The 19,753-nt window shown below is 47.4% G+C and overlaps 1 protein-coding gene and 1 long non-coding RNA gene across 3 annotated transcripts in view; one reads left to right on the top strand and one right to left on the bottom strand.

Annotated features, from left to right (window-relative positions):
* epas1b (endothelial PAS domain protein 1b) overlaps positions 1–16,382 on the top strand; it is a 35,140-nt gene extending 18,758 nt beyond the window's left edge. For both annotated transcript variants that reach the window (XM_023804300.2, XM_023804299.2), the window contains exons 3-16: positions 2,644–2,789; positions 3,272–3,356; positions 4,208–4,326; positions 4,502–4,704; positions 6,953–7,059; positions 9,095–9,242; positions 9,325–9,536; positions 10,453–10,646; positions 11,135–11,245; positions 11,773–12,215; positions 12,300–12,426; positions 12,517–12,622; positions 13,037–13,210; positions 13,463–16,382. In XM_023804300.2, the coding sequence (XP_023660068.2) occupies positions 2,644–2,789; positions 3,272–3,356; positions 4,208–4,326; positions 4,502–4,704; positions 6,953–7,059; positions 9,095–9,242; positions 9,325–9,536; positions 10,453–10,646; positions 11,135–11,245; positions 11,773–12,215; positions 12,300–12,426; positions 12,517–12,622; positions 13,037–13,210; positions 13,463–13,611 (2,324 nt within the window). In that variant the 3' untranslated portion in view covers positions 13,612–16,382. The remainder of the gene's footprint in view (positions 1–2,643; positions 2,790–3,271; positions 3,357–4,207; positions 4,327–4,501; positions 4,705–6,952; positions 7,060–9,094; positions 9,243–9,324; positions 9,537–10,452; positions 10,647–11,134; positions 11,246–11,772; positions 12,216–12,299; positions 12,427–12,516; positions 12,623–13,036; positions 13,211–13,462) is intronic.
* Positions 1–19,753, bottom strand: part of LOC111839954 (uncharacterized) — a 47,818-nt gene that overhangs the window by 15,409 nt on the left and 12,656 nt on the right. The gene's annotated exons all lie outside the window — the stretch shown is intronic.

The raw sequence follows: 19,753 nt of genomic DNA, 5'->3' as shown, positions 1-19,753 counted from the left end.
CTAAGATGGCACGACAGATGTTATCGACCGGTCTTATCTGCATCCCTGTAGCTCTGTTGTTGCAGAAGGAAAGAAGAGTACAGGGGAAGACTGGGGCCCAATGCTGGCGACTGCCGTGCGACGGGCCCCGCCGGCCTCTGCCCAGCCAAAACATCGGCCACTCCTGGCGCCGCAGCCTCCCCCGCCCCCCCCCCACCCCACCCCACCCACAGGAAAACACCTGTACTGAGGTTTTACATACTAGCCAAGATCAGGACACGCTGGCCCACAGGAATACGACTCTGACCCGGAATGTGCACACATCTCGCGCCGCTGTGTCCCCCGGCAGGTTGACTGTGTTTCCGTCACTGACCTAATGCCTTAGCCACCCTAATTCCTCTAAGAGTACCATGTACTATATTAGTATTGTTTACACAGCTGAATATTTCACAGGAGTAATTCAGCTTATGCAGAGGTAGAACAGCAATTCCTGAACTGGTACTTTGTGAGTTACTTGTCCTTAAACTGCATGACGGAGGCCAGAACATACCAACAAAGCAAGGAAGCTCAAGATCTGTGAGCATCGCAAACGATCCCTTAACTGTTTACGTCAAGCCTCTGTGAGGCCGAGTGGTCAACACAAGTTGGTCCCTTCGCAGCTCTGTACTTCCTGTGAGCCTGCCCTGGCTTCTCCCACTAGGTCCCAGGCTATTCATCCCAGCTGCCTAAAAAACGGCGGATGTCTCCCATTTGAAGTATAAACAGTGGCTTGTTTATAAGTGGCGCCGCTTGCTACAGGGCTCGGGGCTCGGGGCTCTCTGATTTCCCAACTGTCTGAAATCTATGGATACCCAGCCATGGACCCTCGGCCCCTAGGTCATCCGACGGGAAGTGGACACTCACCGCAGGAAATGGTCCGTGAGGGGCTTCCTGCGGTAGTCCTTGGATCAGATTGTTTACGGGCGACTATTTTTGTCACCAGGTTCAGAATCTTAGCTCACCATGTCTCTGCCCCGTCTTAGATCGGCTCGTGTATAAATGTCGGCCCATCCAGAAAATGATTTCCGTGCCAGAGATATTGGAAACTATTGTTGTTCCACGAAACAAAACAAGTGGAACTAGGGATTGTTTTTTAATGAAGCTGGATGAAAAAGGGAATCTAATCATAAGCAAAGTGAACTGGCTCAGCGTCCTTTCTGTGTATCGAGAGCCGTGTGAAGCATGTGCATTCGGACATCTGCATTCAGTCTGGTTCATCCATGGCACCAAGAAGCACACCAATTACACCACAGCAGCATATGAACTGGAGGCCACTTACCCCATACACTTTAAACGTGTATAAATAAATATAAGCAGAAAAAACGAACCGTTTCAAGACAAAAATTTACAAGCCTTGTTAGAGCGGCATTTGAAACAACAATGCTCATTTGTGGGGTATTTGATTGTTTGTCATGGGAGGGCGGGATCACCGTCAAAGGGCTGAGTGAAACTTCAGCCCCAGGACTCTCCTGGCCTAGAGCTCTTATCGGAGGGAAACACAGGGACAGTCAGACGCTTCCTATCTCCCAGCATGGTGCTGTTTGCTACTTTTCTTCCCCTTGTAGGACTTCTAAGTGTCCTTTCTGCCTCCCTTCAGAGCTGATGTGGGTTTTTTTTCCCCAATTAATGTCGTCATGTTGCTTTGTTACCAAAGTTGCCTTATGGTCCACTGTGTTTCATTGAGTGATGAAAAATAAGCAGCATTATTTATACTGAGTTTTGAACATTGAGCCTTTCACTGTACCTTGTTAAAGCTGTCGGGAAGCATTTCGTGGTGAAACTGAAGACAGCACATCTCTGAAAGACGACAACTTCTGTATCCAGTGCTATTGTGTTTGTGTTTCAGTGTGTTTGAAGGCACAACAATAGTCCACTGAGTAGATTATTAAAAGTGACCAAATGTCCCCCATAATGTAATACAAACCTGTTTTTTTTTTGACGTTGTGGAGACCATTTTTCAGTTTAAGGTCGTCATGTTGTGATTAGTGTTTTCCCCATAGAAGTGAATGGAGAGTCCCCACAAAGATATAATTACAAACCTGTGTGTGTTTGTGTGTGGGTTATGTATATATTATGTTGTAGGGACTATTTTTTCAGTCCCCACAAGGAGTAACTCAATTTTCTAAAAAAAAATCAGTGACTGAAATCAAAAAACTGAAAATGCCAAAAACCTTGTGTTTTGTTTGGTTACTTATGGTTAAGGTTACGGCTTGGTAGGGGTTAAGGCTGTCATTTTTGGGATTAGGGTTTTGCCCATAGAAATAAAAGGACAGACCCCAAAGATATGAATACAAATATATATACTGTATGTGTGTGTGTGTGTGTGTGTGTGTGTGTACTGGGGAAGGAACTAAGGGAAGGTTTGGGATTTTGGGAGTGTTCTGACTTGCAGGATGAAATCCTTCTGGTTTATGTTGGGTGCGTGCCAGGGCATCAAGGAACAAAACAAGCTGGACACACATCAACACATCACATACACACACACACACATACACACAAATGCACACAAACATACCATCAAAATATTGTTCCTGTCTCAATATATATTAAAATATGCAAAATCATGAGCAGGTGATCACAGTTATAGACACTAACTTGATATGTCTTTATGGTTATGGGCCATAGGCTGTGCCAACAGCGGAACAGAGGAAGACACACAGATGGATAATCTCTACCAGAAATCTCTGGAGGGCTTCATTACTGTGGTAACATCAGATGGAGATATGATCTTCTTGTCTGAAAACATCAACAAGTTCATGGGTTTGACTCAGGTTGGTGACAGATATATTACTTGCATCACCTTGAATCTGACTGGGCTACACGGGCAATGACAGATGCGCACAGCTAGTGTGATAAATTGCAAGACACACTTCGGCACTGATATTGGTCACATGACCTCACTGTCCCCTCCCACCGTCCCTGAGCTTAGCTGACTTGCTTACCCTGATAAATGCAGAGACACACTGCATGCATGTTTAGCCTCCTATGATAGATGGCCGGCGCTGCTGGAAAGCCTTCGACGGCCACACCAGCAGCGCTCTGACATTCCCATTCAGAAGATCGGCAGCCGATGACCAGCTTGATTCACAAATAAACCAAAACACGATTCACAACTTAGAGCCCATTCATCATTCATTTATGTTTGCCACGTACTCTAACGTGCTACTTTGTCAGCTTCACATTTGCCAGGTATGGTAATTCTAGCAATTAAACAGACCTATTGCTTATATCACAGAGCTGTTGTAATTTACAGGTGGAACTCATGGGACACAGCATCTTCGACTTCACCCACCCCTGTGACCACGAGGAGATACGGGAGAACCTCAGCCTCAAAGCAGGTACATAGACACTGAGAGAAGAGCTCAGGGCGATGTTAGTCATGCCAACCCGCCAGGAGAGCACAGCGGGGAAAAGACAACTTCATTTTCAGCTATATTTCATGTGTATAACAGAAACAGGACTTCATACTGAAAAGAAGTCTACACTGCTCACATTTAAACCCAATGCTCAAAGGAAAAATATATTTCCATTAGTCTTTTAATTAATCAAACTAAAGAATAGAAAGACTAGCTTACTCATAATCTGTATGCTGGTGATTTGGAAAATCAATATTTAAACAGCCTGTGATGCATAATTAACAAGATTACATCACATTTACATAATTTACCGCCTTGTTTGTATAATTAGAGGGATGTACAATCAGCGTCATGAAACTGAGGAGGCCTCTCTGACTCTCTCAGAGCCATTTAGTCGTCTGGGTGCCTTTATTTAGGGAAAATGTAGTTTTGTGGTATTGGATGCTGACTCCAGCCCGCTTTGGGGCGGTTTCATCCCTTGGAGGGGCAGCATAGTGTGCCTGTCGTCCGTGGTGGACGTGCTGGTGCTGACGCCTCCCCCCCCCCACCTTCTTGTGAGGCCCCGCCCACAGTCCCAGCGCAGAAGCGCTATCTGCTCTCAGTGACGTGGTTCACACTGAACTCTGGCCTTGAAATGTAGCTGCTGCCCTCTCTGTCACTGCCTTGCCGCTGACTTTTGGACTCAGTTACCGCAACACATGTGTGCGGCCGGAGAATGTTCCGGCAACAAGGCCAAAGTCCTAAGTGTGTGAGCTGGAAAGGCAGGCAGGCAGAAGGCCTTCCCCCTCCATGCCTTCTAAATGTCTGAAAGGGTTACTGTCTTTCCTCAAAAGGTACAAGCTTTGGGAAGAGGAGCAAGGATGTGAACACAGAACGAGATTTCTTCATGAGGATGAAGTGCACCGTGACAAATCGCGGACGCACCGTCAATCTCAAGTCCGCCAGCTGGAAGGTGAGCTCCGCCCCGAAGTCACGTGACATCTCAGAGAAAAAGCGAACCCATGAAAGTAGCTCCACTTATGAAACATATCGTGCAGCCTGCATGCTGTTTTGGGGCGGCGTGTCTTCCAGTTCCCCAAGGGTGTGGTCCTAGCCTGTGGTTGTGTCTCCCCAACCTGTCCGCCCAGGTCCTGCACTGCACCGGCCACCTCAAGGTTTACAGCAGCTGCCCGCCTCATGTGCTGTGTGGCTTCAAGGAGCCCCCGATGGCGTGCGTCGTCATGATGTGCGAGCCCATCCCCCACCCCTCCAACATCGACATGCCCCTCGACAGCAAGACGTTCCTGAGCCGGCACAGCATGGATATGAAGTTCACCTACTGTGATGACAGGTGATCCCCTCAGATACTCACGGACACCTGTAAAGACAAGCAGGCATGCCTATGGTAACAGCAGAGGGTTGGTTTTCACCAGAACCTCGGCCAAGCAATTACCTCCAAAGGAAAAGATAATTATCCCTAAAGGTGATGGCTTGTTGGGAGGTTGGCAGGTAAGTTGTTTTTCAAAACAGTAAAGCAAAAGTTTCCAAATGGACAAAGCTCAGGCTGATATTGTCCCCTGTGACATCACTTCTCCATCAGAGCCCGGTAACCTTGGGCTGCAAGGAGAGAGCAGAGTTCACCAATTATACACTTGCCTGGCTGAAGACTCTTGAGAATGGGCTGTGCGATCCTAGGTGGGGGCATATCGTGACACGTAGAGGTCTACGGCAAACCTGTCGTGTTTTTCCGCACCATCTTGCTTTAGGTAATGACACGATAGGATGAAAATGTGGGCGCACCAGGTCTATTTCCAGAATTGTGGTACGCGGAAAGGTGAAGGGTCGATAGCCGGACAGAAGTAAACGAAGCCAGACAAATCCGAAGCGTGATCAAAATCCGTACACTAGCAGAAAGTCAATACGGGGAGCACAGGCCAAACAAGCAAATCCTAATCACCAGACGGAGAGCAAAAAAAAAAAACAAAACAGAAAGAAGGTGGAAGTTATACACAGAAAGTATATCATGAAGCAATCACTAAATACGGGGAGACACTCAATACTTCACAAGGAGGTAATTGAAAACCAGGTGCTTTTATACCAGGCTAATTAATCGAGTGGATGAGCTACAGGTGTGCTTTAAAATTCAGGCAGTGGTTTGGCCACCGGCCACGAACGCTTGGATTTCAGCTTGAATAAATGTTCCCGCCATACACCTTTGACCAGGACAGCAAACATTTTTCTTATTATTAACTTAATGGTCATTGCAGTGCTGATTACAGGCGGTTTGCATATTTAGCCTGTTTTGTTCACCCAGCCAATACCTCTGTTGGTTGCATTATACCATGCAGAATTGCCGTGGTCTCCTGCTTCCTGCTCAGAGGTACCACCTCACAATTCCTGTAGTTCACTTCCCTCATCCCTTGTCCGTCCTTCTGGCTCACTCCTTCTCTCTCTCTGTCTTTGCCATGATGGACAGAGGTAAGGCAGCCGAGCAAATGAGTGCTGCCTTGGGATGTAACCCATAGAGATGAGTGTTTATAATTGGAACGAGAATAGGTCACTCTGTTGTCCTGCCACGCCCTGCCCCCCCCATCCTGAGACACAACTCTGAGATTGGTCAGTGAGAGCCAACCAGCTGCAGAACACCAATCCACAGATGCACACTCCTGCATGCTAAGTGCATCCTCATCCCGTCAAAATGAGCCGTGAACGGCAGCCTTTCGGGGAACGATGAATCGGCGTCTCTCACTCCCAACAAAGAGCGGTATTCCCGCGTCCTAAAAAGCTGGTGATGCAGCTACGGAGTTCCGCGTGTGAAATGCCATGGACCTGCAATGCCAGCAGTGATTTAAACAGTGGTGGTAATAAATTGAAAAGCCTGCCCCCCCCCCACCCCACTTGAGGTAGTGACTCAGAGCTTATCTGAATTCCACAGTGGCTGCTGCTGCCGCCGTTGTTGTAACTCAGAGGAAACGATTAGGAAAATGGTTTCAGAATAGATGGTCTTTTAACCCCAGGCAGGTCAGGGGGGAACTGTACAGCCACGGCAAAGCAGCAGCTGTTAGGGGTTATGTAAGACTGCCGGGGGTCTGCGGGGGGCGGGGGGGGATGGGGGGGGGGTTTAGATCGTCACCAGGAGGAGGACACCTTTTCAGCAAAGCACGTCATTACAGTTATGTAAATGAGTGTCAGCGTGTCATTAACAGAGACCTGCAGGGAGATCTTATTCTTGTTGACTCTGCTTACTTGCCGAGTTGCCCACAGTCACAGGGTAGATTACAAGGAATGATATATGAATCCACTGAGAGTTACTCTGGCAGTAGGCCAAAAAGAATTATTCTTTACTATTTACTAAAATCATCAGCAAATACCTCAAAGGCAAAAACACGATCCCAACCAGGATGAAGCAGATCCCGCTTCGGATAATTACATGATACCTCTGCGGCCTGCCAGCGTCACGGGTTCGAACATTCCTTTGGAGGGGCAGAGTCTGCCCAGCAGGGTGCAGTGCCACGCTCTTAGGTCCCTGCAGATATGTCAGCTGTCATGGTCGTGCTGTCGTGGCTGTGTGGTGTGACGGCTGCATCTGTGTGCCACAGGGTGAACGAGCTGATGGGCTACTGTCCCGAGGACCTGCTGGGTCGCTCCATTTATGATTTCTACCACGCCCTGGACTCTGACAACGTGGCTAAGAGCCACCAAAACTGTGAGTATTGTCCCTGCGGGTCACCTGGTTTCTGTCCTCTTCTCTCTCCTCTAACTGGCCCATCCTACTCCTCTCTACCCCTCCGGTACGCCTCCACGTGTCTGCGACACCAACACACATTACCTGCAACATTCTCAGGATATTTTTCCATGAGGCAGAGACACACACATTAGTCTGACAGCATGTAGCTAATCCCTAACAAATCCTCACACCCCCCGTCATACTGGCTGGAAAAGGGGGTTAAAACGGGCATATCCCAGGACCCTTGTGCTTTCCCATTAATCCCAGTAAGCAGAACAACATAGCAGGGAAGTGTGTGGCACTTGTGGCTTGAGGGATGCTGGCTTTTTTAAAGCCCCCCCCCAGGCCTGATTTACGTATCCCTATGCCGCTCAGGCTCAGGTTTAGAGAGACCTCTGTTCACCCACCATTGTGCTGATCACATGGCCGGCAAGATTGGGCGGCAAAAAAAGGAAAAATAAAACTCAAGGACTCACTGTTCCCTTGCAGGGCTGTTAATTACTCACACACAAGAAACCTAATTAGCGCTCATTTGTTAGCTTGGCGAGCCAGCATAGCACTTGGAGTGAAAGCAGACTGAATGGACAGAGGAGAAGGGAACAAACGGAGAAGGTGCATGATCCGATTAGTCTTTGAGGTGCTCCGACAGTCTTCCCAAGGTTTATTGTTACAGTGCGGGGGCAGAGGACAAGGCCGTACGAGCCCCGATACGGCGTGCTCGTGCCTGGGCTGTTCTCAGCCGCTGACCTTGTTTGGATTTATTTCATAACGCCGATGAATCTCCCTTTGTCTCTTGCTTTAATTAAAAAACAAAAGAGGACCCTGCTGAAGTGCCAAAACTGCTCTCCGGAACATTCTCCACCCGGGTGAGGACACCTCGGGCATTCTCCGCATTTAAAATCTCTGCGTGTCTCCCGGTCTGCAAATTCATCATGATGGAAGATTCGCGTCGGGCTGCAGCAGAGATATGTAATATCGCTGCAGCTACTCGGCAGACCCGCAAAGCAGTAGGGCGTCCGTAACATGCGTCGTACCCACAGGGCACTGTCCGGCAAATTAAATTCCAGACGCATGTATGATTTATGAATACAATTTAAAGAATCCTTATTAGATTGCTGCTATTACACAGAACCTCAGCTTGCATTAAGATGTCTTGAATCCCATTATCTGTGACCTGTGAGAGAGCGGATAATAGGCCACATTTCCCAGTGAGGGTGTGTTGGTGAGCAGGCCAGGTGTCCCCGTCCAGACGGCCTTCACATTAGCTGCTAATGAGCCTTTTAAGGAAGATGGCTTCTCTCCTGGACAACATGTACGATTAATTAAGAGATTTCTCTGCTTTATTTGTTTCGGGGACACAACACAAGACACACGAGAACACACCGGCGTCGCCATAGTTACCATTTTACTGGAAAATGGATTTGATGGGGCAACATGACAGACGGTTGACAAGGACATGTGGAAGGACGCATGTAAGCACTTATAAGGCGTGCGAGCAGGCCTGCTTTCCAGCGCTCTGGGGCCACTGCACAAGTCTCAACGGCCACTGGCATGAATCTAGGCCTTGTCCCAACAAGAGACGGAGTGCTGGAGACGGTCCGAATGTGCTGTTTGGTTCCCACGCAGGACGTGTAGAGGCACGCTCAGCAAATGAGCTTAAAAAATGCCCAGTCAGAGCTTTCAGGTGGCTGGTTAACGAGTACGATGGCTGCGGACAGGCCTCATCAGCCCACTGGCAGTGAGGAAAAAATGGGGGGGTCGGGCATGAACGTGACTGGACGGCGGGAGTGGCGCGGAGTAGCAGCCCGTGTTTATTCTATCTAATCCTGCCCGAAATGAACTCGGAGGCCTCATCCTGCTCCGTTCCCACGCCAGTCCTGGGCCTTTGCATCACAGCTTCCGGGCCAAGGCAGTGGGAGGATGCATCCAGGCAGAAGTCTAATCTTTGGGCCTGTTAATCCTCTCTCCACCCGGAGTGTGACACTTCCTCCTGCCCTTTCTCTCCTTCCCGCAGTGTGCACCAAGGGCCAGTCTGTCAGCGGGCACTACCGAATGCTGGCCAAGCACGGCGGCTACGTGTGGGTGGAGACTCAGGGCACCGTCATCTACAACAGCCGCAACTCCCAACCCCAGTGCATCGTGTGCATCAACTACGTCCTGAGGTATGTCGGGTATCTCGAGGGACTGGGAAGCTGAAGAGGGTGGGAAGGGCCCGTTGTGAGTATGTGTGCTGTCATTGCGCAGTGCCGTCGAGGAGTCGTCGGTGATCTTCTCCATGGACCAGACGGAGGCGCTCTTCAAGCCCACGCTGGGCATGCACAGTTTTTTCAGCGCGGGCAGTGACGCGGAGGCAGACGACGGGGCCGGCGAGCTCTTCACCAAGCTGAAGGAGGAGCCTGATGACCTGGCACAGCTGGCCCCCACCCCGGGGGATGCCGTCATAGCCCTGGACTTCGGTTAGCAGAGCCCAGCCTCTTCTTCCTTGTTTTTGTTCCTCTGACCCCCCTCGCCCTACCCACTCCATGCTGAAACACTCACAGATCGGTCCTTGTCCCAGCTTTCATTCAGCCCTGCTCAGATTTCCATTCAGCCGCTGTGGGCTGCTTGTTTCCCACTGTCCTTGTGTGCTGCACACAAGCACTCGGACAAACGCTGGATTCAGAGCACCAGGTATTTTCAGACCCCCTTCAGGAATATTTTAGGCCCAGATCTGTTTTTAGGTTCTGTTCCTTTTGACTAACCAGTTGCAGTGATGTCACACAGATACAAAGAACAACATTAATAAAGATTAACGATAATGGTTCTTGGTGTAATTCGATATATGGAAACCACACAGGGTAAGATAAGCTTATCACTTAGAAAGGTGAGCAGATTGCAGGTGAAAGAGTCTAATTCCCAGAGGGTGGCATCAAAATCCTGGTGGCTCCTCTCGTAGGATTCTGACATCGTTATAAGGCTTCAATTCCAGCCTCTCAGCTTTAATTCATAAGCACAGGGATCCCCAACCCCAACCCCAATCCCAGTCCTCGGAGAATCGAAACCTGCTGCTTTTTAGCAGTCCCTTTATAGTCAGTGCCGTAGTCACTCCTGCAGTACAGGGTGGCATCAGTTATGCTTTGACTTAAGCTGCTGATGTCTCTTTCATGGGTGGAATGAGTGCAGACTGCCCCTCTCCCCTCCCCCCTCCCTCCTCCATAGGTGGCAGTCTGCGCTCATTCCACCACACGCTTAGCTGGTGCTGCCGTTCCTCGCTCGCTCCTGCTTGAGTTCCCTGCTCCCCTGCTCTTCGGCCGACTGTGGCTTCCCTGGTCTCACGCCCTTCTGCTGACCACCGCTATGTTTGCCTTTCCGTGTGCTTTGTCGACCTCACAGGAGAGCCGGCGTTCGAGGAGCCGCAGCTGTACAGTGAGGTGTCCTCCATAGCGCCACCTGCCAGCCAGCCCTGGACCAGCGATGCTCCCAAGGCCAGCTCCGCTACAGAGGTGTCCGGCAGGGTGGCTCCATTCGCAGTGCCCCAGCCAGCACCAGCGGACAGCGTCACCCCCAGCCTGAGCAGCTGCTCCACGGTTTGTCCACCTTATTTTTCTTATTATTATTAGGATTGTTATATTCAGTGATGGACAGTTCAGGTCCAGAAAATAAAAATCCAGACCAAGATTTTGTTTCAACCAACCATTTGAGTATAAAGAGTCACAAGCACAGAGTACGCAACTGGTTGGTTGAAACAAAATCTTGGTCTGGATTGTTACTTTCTGGACCTGAACTATATACCTCTGCTCTTATGACTGTTATTCTTCATTGGTGCCATGCTGCCGAAGATCCAGTTTGCAAACCTGAATACTGGTACGATTTCTGCAGATATTAAGGCTGAGTAAGACCTGAGCCCTATCTGGGATTTAAATCAGTGTCCTTTAGCAACATGGAGTTGAGGAGCAGTGCATGTCCCCCCCCCCCAATGAACGGAGGGACATTCAGCTTTGCATGTTCGTCATGGGGATGTCACGCTCGGTCCCTCAGGGCTTTAATGAGCATCTCGTCTCCTTTGCCTCTGCAGCCCAGCAGCCCTGATGACTACTACAACTCCATGGAGAACGAGCCGAAAGTAGAGTTCACCGAGAAGCTTTTTGCTCTTCACACCGAGGCCAAGAGCTCGTGTGACGCTCAGGTCAGTCCATTGAAGAGAGGGACACGACCTGCCGCTCCCTCAATGACAACTGGCCAGTCCTGTCAGTCCCCTTCACTCAGAATGGGCTCAGGTGGTAAACTTCAGATCAGAAGCCAATCAACTGGCATTCCACTGTTGCTGGTACTGCTTACACATGTGGAGTAACAGCCAGCCTTCACATACTCTGTGGATGTCTTTATGGCTGTTCTAGTTTACAGGCAGTTCTTGACTGACATAAATAGTGTTCCTCAAACCCTTAAGTAAGTAAGTCAAATTTTACGCAAGTCGGATTTACATTCCTATACCATTCAAGACACTTTATAACAAAAACCTTGTAAGCCAGAAATATACAGTACTAGTAATATTACTAAAGAACACATGTTAATTTATTAGCATTTCCGTAGACTTCTACTACGGATTTTCCTTTACAAGTTGGTTTTGCGTAAGCGGAGAGCCGCGTGTGGATTTCATGATCAGCTGGCATGCCGGGCGTTCGTGCCACCGTCACCCCCCTGTCCCCACCACAGACGGACCTCAGTGATTTGGACCTGGAGACCCTGGCCCCCTACATTCCCATGGATGGGGAGGACTTCCAGCTGAAGCCCATCTGCCAGGAGGAGCCGTCGCCTGACACAGGCCCCAGCAGCTCCCAGCACAGCTTCAGCAATATCGCCAGCTTTTTCCAGCCCCTGGGCACCCCGCCGGCTGCCCTCTTCGGCCCGTCCGTACGGCCCTCCGGCGATAAGAGGGGCCCCAGGAGTGACCCTATGGATCGCTGTCCCCACCTGCTGTACCCTGGCACTGCGGTCATGCCCCCCTACAATGCCCCAGCCAGTACCCCCCTCTCTTCCATGGGTGGGCGTCAGAACTTACAGTGGCCTCCTGATCCGCCGTTACCATACGCGCAGACCAAAAGGGGCATGATGGAGCCGCTGACGAGTTGTGCCAACCCGCCCCTCCTCAAGCAAAGGTAACGAAGGCTATGAAGCTTTGTGAGTTTGGCCTCATATTCAACAATGAGCAAAGGCTAATTCAGGACTGTGTCTTCCCACAGGTCCATAGAGAACTTTTTCCAGACCAACAAAGACATGAATCCGGCCCAGGTTGCCCTTACCAACAGCTACAAGCGCAAGAGACAGCTGAAGTTTGGAGATGCGTGCGCCTTTCCGCAGATGGAGCCGGTGAGTGAGGCCGCGGCGTGATGAAGGATGGCGCTCGCCGCCGCATACACCAGCCGCTCCTGATGTGTGTTACTGTTGTGCTTAATGCAGGATGAGGCTCCCCAGCCTAAGAGCCCAGAGATGATGTGGAAGAGGGCGAAAAACGAGAGCTGCGCGTTCATGGAAAGGAAGTCGCTCAGCACCAGCGCGCTTACAGGTGCCCCCCCCCCCCTAGTACCGGCCCCAGGCGCATATTCTTTCATGTGACACTTCAGATGTGCTGGTTCTGTAATGGTGAAAGTAAGCGGGATGTGAAAAGTGCTCATACTCATTTTCATCCATCCATCTGTCCATCCATCCATCTACCTGTAATCGCTTGTCAGGGTTAGAGTCAGAGTCAGGATTGAATAATAATAATAATAATAATAGGATTGCTGTCCCCACCTGCTGTACCCTGGCACTGCGGTCATGCCCCCCTACAATGCCCCAGCCAGTACCCCCCCTATAATAATAATTATAATAATAATGCATTTTATTTATGTAGAATTTCTTAAAAACCTCAAAGACACTGATGTCATCTTCAATCCTGGCACATAAATGCAGTGCAGTGACCTAGTTGCTCACTTTTCAGATAAATACGCAGGCCTACAGCAACGCACAGACCAGCATCTAAGCTCCATGCTGCGCCACAGGAAGAGCCTGTATTCCGGAGGGGGTGTCGGGGAGGCCACCAAGCCTTTCCCTGCACAGTGCTATGGCTTCAACTACCGGGAATACAGCATGCTGCCCACTCCCAAAGTGGAAGGTGAGCTGACAGCGGCTGAGTCTGATGTTTCTCACCCATGACCGTCAGTTTCGGAATCGGTAGCTATGACATTTGTGGTTCTTTGTGTCTCGGGATGTTCCCTCCATTGTGCGTTTATCAGATTGCCACCAGTCACGATATTTGCTTAGTGCAAGATGCTTGGCAGGCGTCTGACAACTTCAGTCGTTCTGGTCTTTACTCGCTCTCTCTTGCCGGGCTCTTGCTTACTGCGTGACGCTTCTCCTACCGCAGGCGTGGCGAGGCTGCTGGGCCCCTCCTTTGAGACATACTCCCTGCCGGAGCTCACACGCTACGACTGCGAGGTCAACATTCCTCTGCAGGGGAACCTGCACCTGCTGCAGGGCAGCGATCTGCTGAGAGCACTGGACCAGGCTACTTAGACTTGCTGGGCAGGATGTGGACCTACCCGACCCCAACCACACCCACCCACTCTGGATGACGTCAGCCACCCTATGGCTCACGGCCAGCTACCTGGCTCAGCTGCATCCTATCAACAGCAGCTTTCCGGTCAATAATTTTGTTCTCTTCATCATCCTAAGTTATATTCATTTTTCGCATGGCCGTGATGGTGAATATTTCCAGAAGCAATCTCACCTGCTTCATACATTCTCATCAAAGCGCGTCCTCCCATCCCAAATGCGGCCACTTGGACTTTATCACTTTGAAGGCCGCCTCTCGCCTCTCTCCTCACCTTCTGCTCTCTCTGACCCCCGCTGTCACAAACACACAAAAAATATACATACACTCTGAAGTTAATTTTTATTCCTTAAAGGAGGAATCATTTATAGATGATACTCATTTTGTCTATTGTAAACACACATTAGCTGTTTGAAATAAAAGCTTTATTCCTTCCTTTTCTGAGGGAAGAACCTGTGTTCTCATTCCTTCATTCCTCTGCCCCTCTCTCTCTCTTAACCCTAATGTAATGTGTTCCCAGTTGAAAATGCATCGTGATGCGTGCAACTGTGCGAATCCCTCTGCCCTGATCCCTTTAGCCACCGGGTTGTGCTCTGAGGACGACGGGAGACCCGGTACACTGAGTATGGGCTTGACCGTCAGTATTCCTGCTTTGGCTGCCTTTGACGGAAAGCTGGTGTCAAGGGTGAAAGGTCATGTGACCCCAGACCTTTCTTCACGCTGGAATTGTCTCAGCACACTCTCTCTCTCTCTCTCTCTCCCTCTCCCTGTTGCCTGACCCCTGTATGTGTGCTAGCCACCTTTAAATATAGATATATATTGGCATATATATATTTAAAGAATCTCTAAAGTTTCTATGATAGTGTCTATGATGTTTAGTATTCATGTGCCTTGGTACTTTGTCTTATCTACCCAGTAGATGCATATCAGATTCTTGTTTGCTTTTATTGTTTAAGGAGTGGATTTTTATTCCCATTGTGCTTGTTTGTCTTGTGTTTTAAAGTGTAATTTTTTTCATAATGATGCTAACCTTGTTGGCAGGGCCAGTAATTTTAGAAAGAAAAAAAAAACGGAAAAAAATGGGAATTGAAAAAAAAAAAATTAAGAAAATATCATTGTTTTTCCACTCTTGACATGTAGCAAATTAAATGTTTAACAAAGGAAAACAAGCAAAAATTTAAAAGAAATCACTTTCAAAATATTAAAAGTGATGGTGCTTCATAGGTATAACCAACTTGCTTTTTTTTAAAGAAACAATTTTATAATGTTTCTGGGATCCACTTTCATTAACACTGTATTTTGCTTTTTCATTGTTGAGATTGTCTTTAATGTTGCTCCAGTTGTAACATGGCCTTCAAGTTCACAGGATTCCTTTGTATCCCTCGACTTTTAGACCAAAACACATGTACCGCCAAAAACAGCAGAGCACACGCAGAATCAAACATAACCGCCGGACTAGAAAGTTCACCCTATAGCGTAGATTTATTTCATTTCATAGGTATTTTTTTAGGAAGTCAGCCTAGCATGGATCATCCCAGTGTCAAGCACTTTCTGATGCCCTTCTATGAGACCAGGACAGAACATACCACTTATCTTGGCTTTTGATTTTTGTTGATGATGCTGTCGAGGGCTGATGATCAGAACCTTAAATGCCACTTAAAAAAAAAATGACCTAATATGGTTGTCCTTCTCGGGAAGCTGGCACTCGTGCAGCCATGGCATGCGGGGAGAGGCGTGTGAGAGACCACCTGCTCAGCCAGCCCACTGATGCAGACCTCAGTGCCCCTCTCCGCCCTGGACCCGCACGCAAGGCCTGTTTTCCACAAACTGAATGACCCCAGCAAGCCCTGGCACAACTTGACAAGGCTACGTATGCCAGCACATCAGTTAATTGATGTGTCAATTAAAAAAATATCGTCTTTACAAAAGCCAAAGCAAGTAGGATGTCAGATGTGTGTGTAAACGGTCTCATTCCTATCATGTAAAATGTGTTTTAGGAATGTATGCGTTTGTTTTTGTTCATCGAAGTTCATGGAAGTTCATGGTCATGCGAGGTTTCCCCAGTAGGACTCTGCAGATGAACCTGCATGTCACACCCGCGACACGCAGCCTGTCTGCGTTTCAGTGAAGCCTGTCTGCGTTTCTATGTCTGCGTTCAAAGACCTTCTTCCAGGACGACTTTCAGGGACACAGAGACCAAATTCAAATGTGGAAGGAAGACACACAGTCAAATGTGAAATTCCGAGCCTGCTGTTCTCCATGCCTCAGACGGACTTCAGCATGACAGTTTTTAGCCACGTTTTAGGGCCGAGCTGAACCTCAGTTTCCTGCCGGGAATATTTATGTGGGAAGTTAAAGCAACGGAAAGTCAAGGAGGCGTGTCAGCAGCCTTAGCCCTATGTCGCGTGCTACTTGAAGGCCAGCAGATAAAGTCACACACAACCACTGGCATCCTTTCCCAAATACACAGTTTTCATCAACCTTAAAGACAATATCAACATTCTACTAAATATGAGGGTTTCTCTTGTCACATTATTCGCTTTTATCAAGTTTATTTTGATGCCTTACAGTTACATTAGCTGATAAAATATTCATATTAATATGCTAAATTCAACATTATAATTATTGTTATTACTGTTATTATTATTATATTGTTACAGTATGGGAACCTTAACCTAATAAAAAGTTGTATTTCTGCACTGATATCTATCTATATTAAAACATACTGATCTTACTGCTCCCATGTTTGTGTGTGATTAATACGAAGCTCGGGAGGAACTCTCACCATCGTACGCATGTTGCACTAAAAAGCCATTTTAACTATATATAGCAAATGAAAAGTTCTTTTCATACTAAAAGTTAGGTCACAGACATGGTCTTCCGTCTGAACTTCTGAGCCTTTATAGTCAGAGACGCAAGCACACTCAAAACAGAAGTGTGACTGACAGTAAGCGAAGATGATGTGGCAAGGAAAGGAATAAGGGGCAACGTGTTTCCCCATCATCCTTCAGGAGCTTCGGGAAGAAATATTTCTGAAGAGGTCTGAGAAAAATAGTTGCCTCATGCCAAAGAGGTATATTTTAACAGAACCAATAATGATTCTGCATACCAACAGACACGGACTCAGACATGTCAACCAACAGTTTGAACTGACTTCATAAATTAGGGAGTGTCAAGTTTGACAAGCAAACAAAGCACATCTGAAATGTTTCTGCAGGTATTTTCGCTGCATCTGTGTACTAAGTACATATGGATCATGGTTCAAAGCACAGAAGAAGCCTGAGAGCAGAGCCAGTCACACACAATCATAGACTAAACCTACTAATCCGAAGGATAAGAATCACTTAAAATACCAGGGACAATAAGGAAAACACAGGTTACCCAAGGATTGTGGAGCATCGTGCGATGTCTGAAAAAACATTTTGCTGAAATATTTAAGCCTTTATATAAAATCTCAGAGGTTTTTAGTTGTAACACCTGACGGCAACTTCAATAGTATCAAAACGGCCTGAGTTTAACAATGCTGAGAGGGCATGGTGACATGCTAAGGAACCAAAACAGTAAAATCCACTGGCGGCCACTGCATTGTCACAACAAAGACAGTAAGAGTCACTGCACAATAATTGTAGAATTGGTTACTGTTCAATATTGTTTCTCTGGACTACCATTCACTGGTAGCAGACGACATCCGCATACATTACTGACATTAGGCGGAGCGTACAGCAGCCACTGACCATATGTTGTATCATATTCTGTTCGGTAAAAAGCAGTCTAACAAACGAATACCGTGACACAGACTAATCCATGTACCAATGACTTAGTGCCATTTTTAATATAATATCGAATATATCGGACATTAACAGTGTGTCATGTTATATCCATTGCAGTAAAAATACACAAACTAAAGCTGCACAAAGGAAATTTCTCTCACATCTGACGATTTCCCTTTTTCGGTAAACCCCAAACCACACTCTCAGTACATTGTTTTCACATGCTACAAGCTGCAAGATACAGAGATGTCAGACATCCTGTGACTTTCTGAGGGCGCGTTAGTCTGTGCGTAGACATCTTAGCCTGCGAACATGGAACAGTGTGCTCACATGAGTAATGGCGCTGATGAAAATGCATATAAGACACCCTTGGCGTTAGCTGCGCAGGGCGACTCTACAAATGCGTATAAGACACCATTGGCGTTAGCTGCGCAGGGCGACTCTGCAAATGCGTATAAGACACCCTTGGCGTTAGCTGCGCAGAGCGTCTCTACAAATGCGTATAAGACACCCTTGGCGTTAGTTGCGCAGGGCGACTCTACAAATGCGTATAAGACACCCTTGGCGTTAGCTGCGCAGGGCGACTCTACAAATGCGTATAAGACACCCTTGGCGTTAGCTGCGCAGGGCGACTCTACAAATGCGTATAAGACACCCTTGGCGTTAGCTGCGCAGGGCGACTCTACAAATGCGTATAAGACACCCTTGGCGTTAGCTGCGCAGGGCGACTCTGCAAATGCGTAAAAGACACCCTTGGCGTTAGCTGCGAAGGGCGACTCCACAGGGAATTCCCAGCTTTCTCAGTTACATGTCAGTCTGAGGCTATAAGTTCAAATGTCAGACATCAAACTTTTATGTCTATATGGCCCAGTCCAAAGTAATGTGCTTTCACATGGGTGTTCCAACCAATCAAAGACTAGATGTGAAAACAGTCACATGGTATCAAAGCCAAGGTTATAACTATGGGTTAGAGTGGAGTCAAACCAACCATTTATTAGCTCAGTTTCATGGTGATCATATCTGCCACATGGCCCTGAACTCAGACAAACCATCTGGCTTGGCTAATACAATGGCACACACACACACACACACACACACACACACAGGCGCACACACACACACACACATATTCCATGTACTCATATCTTTATGGGGATTCTCCATTCATTTCTATGGCGAAAACCATAATCCCAACAATGACAACCTTAACCTTACCGAGCCTTAACCTTAACCATAAGTAACCACACAAAAAAAACAATATTTTTGGCAGTTAGTTTTTTGATTGCATTCACAGGTTTTCATAAAATTAAGGTTATCCTTGTGGGGGAAAAAATTATTACATTGAGTGGAAATCTGGTCTCACAATGCAATAATTACAAACACACACACACACACACACCATTCAAGGACTCAAGCATTTTAATGGTTTCATTGGCAAACTATTAACCATTAACCCCCCCCCCCCCCAGAAGCAATCCTCTGACACGACAATAGAAAATTCTAAAGATGCTGAAGAACATCTTGGTGCTGTAGTACTACTGTGGAACATTACAGCACATTCCTAATTTGCAAACACTACAACTGTAGCAGAATCTCAGTCAGCACCATCCATAAAAGGAATAAAGCACACTGGGTTTGCTTCAAGTTAGGTCAGAGGTGGGGAAGCACCAGAACATTAAAGAAAAATGTTCATTTGTATTTGGCCTATTGGCTTTGGTATTTCTGTACACCAGCATAATCCAGGCTGTTACATATTGGTAGAATTACTATAATTGTGAGTAGGTCACTCAGACACCCACAATCCTTTGATGTTGAGGTCATCTTGCCAGAGGCAACCCATAACCTGCCCTACCAGGACCCTCAGAACATCGGAAAAATATCATTTAGAAGGACGGAATACTGAAAACAATTCTAGAATGATCCTTCTTCAAACTGGACTCTCTGGTCATGTGACTGCTTGTCTAGCATCTTACACTAGAGATGCAGCTCGAGATTAAAGCCAGAAAACCCGTTTTACAAGGTTGTTTTGAAAGGTGTTTAAAGGTTCACACACTGCGCCTGTGGCAGAAGCTCATGCTAATGTCAGTTGGACACAATAAAAACCTCTGCTAATTACCCACAATAAACATTTGTCATACCTGGGGTATTTCACAGTTAAATTACCATGATATTTTGCACTGTTTTTTCTTAATTTGTCTTTTTTGAAGAACATTTCATAAAGGAAAAGATAAATATACACAAACATAAAAATATACACTGCTATGTGGACAGAGAATCTTTTGCCTTAAGGTCATCTACAGGTGGACCACTACAGGCACCTAAATACCCTCCAAAA

This window comes from Paramormyrops kingsleyae, chromosome 3 (assembly GCF_048594095.1).
Source record: "Paramormyrops kingsleyae isolate MSU_618 chromosome 3, PKINGS_0.4, whole genome shotgun sequence".
NCBI lineage: Eukaryota > Metazoa > Chordata > Actinopteri > Osteoglossiformes > Mormyridae > Paramormyrops > Paramormyrops kingsleyae.
The sequence above is the reverse complement of the archived record's forward strand: the minus strand, read 5'-3'. Positions and strand labels throughout refer to the sequence as shown.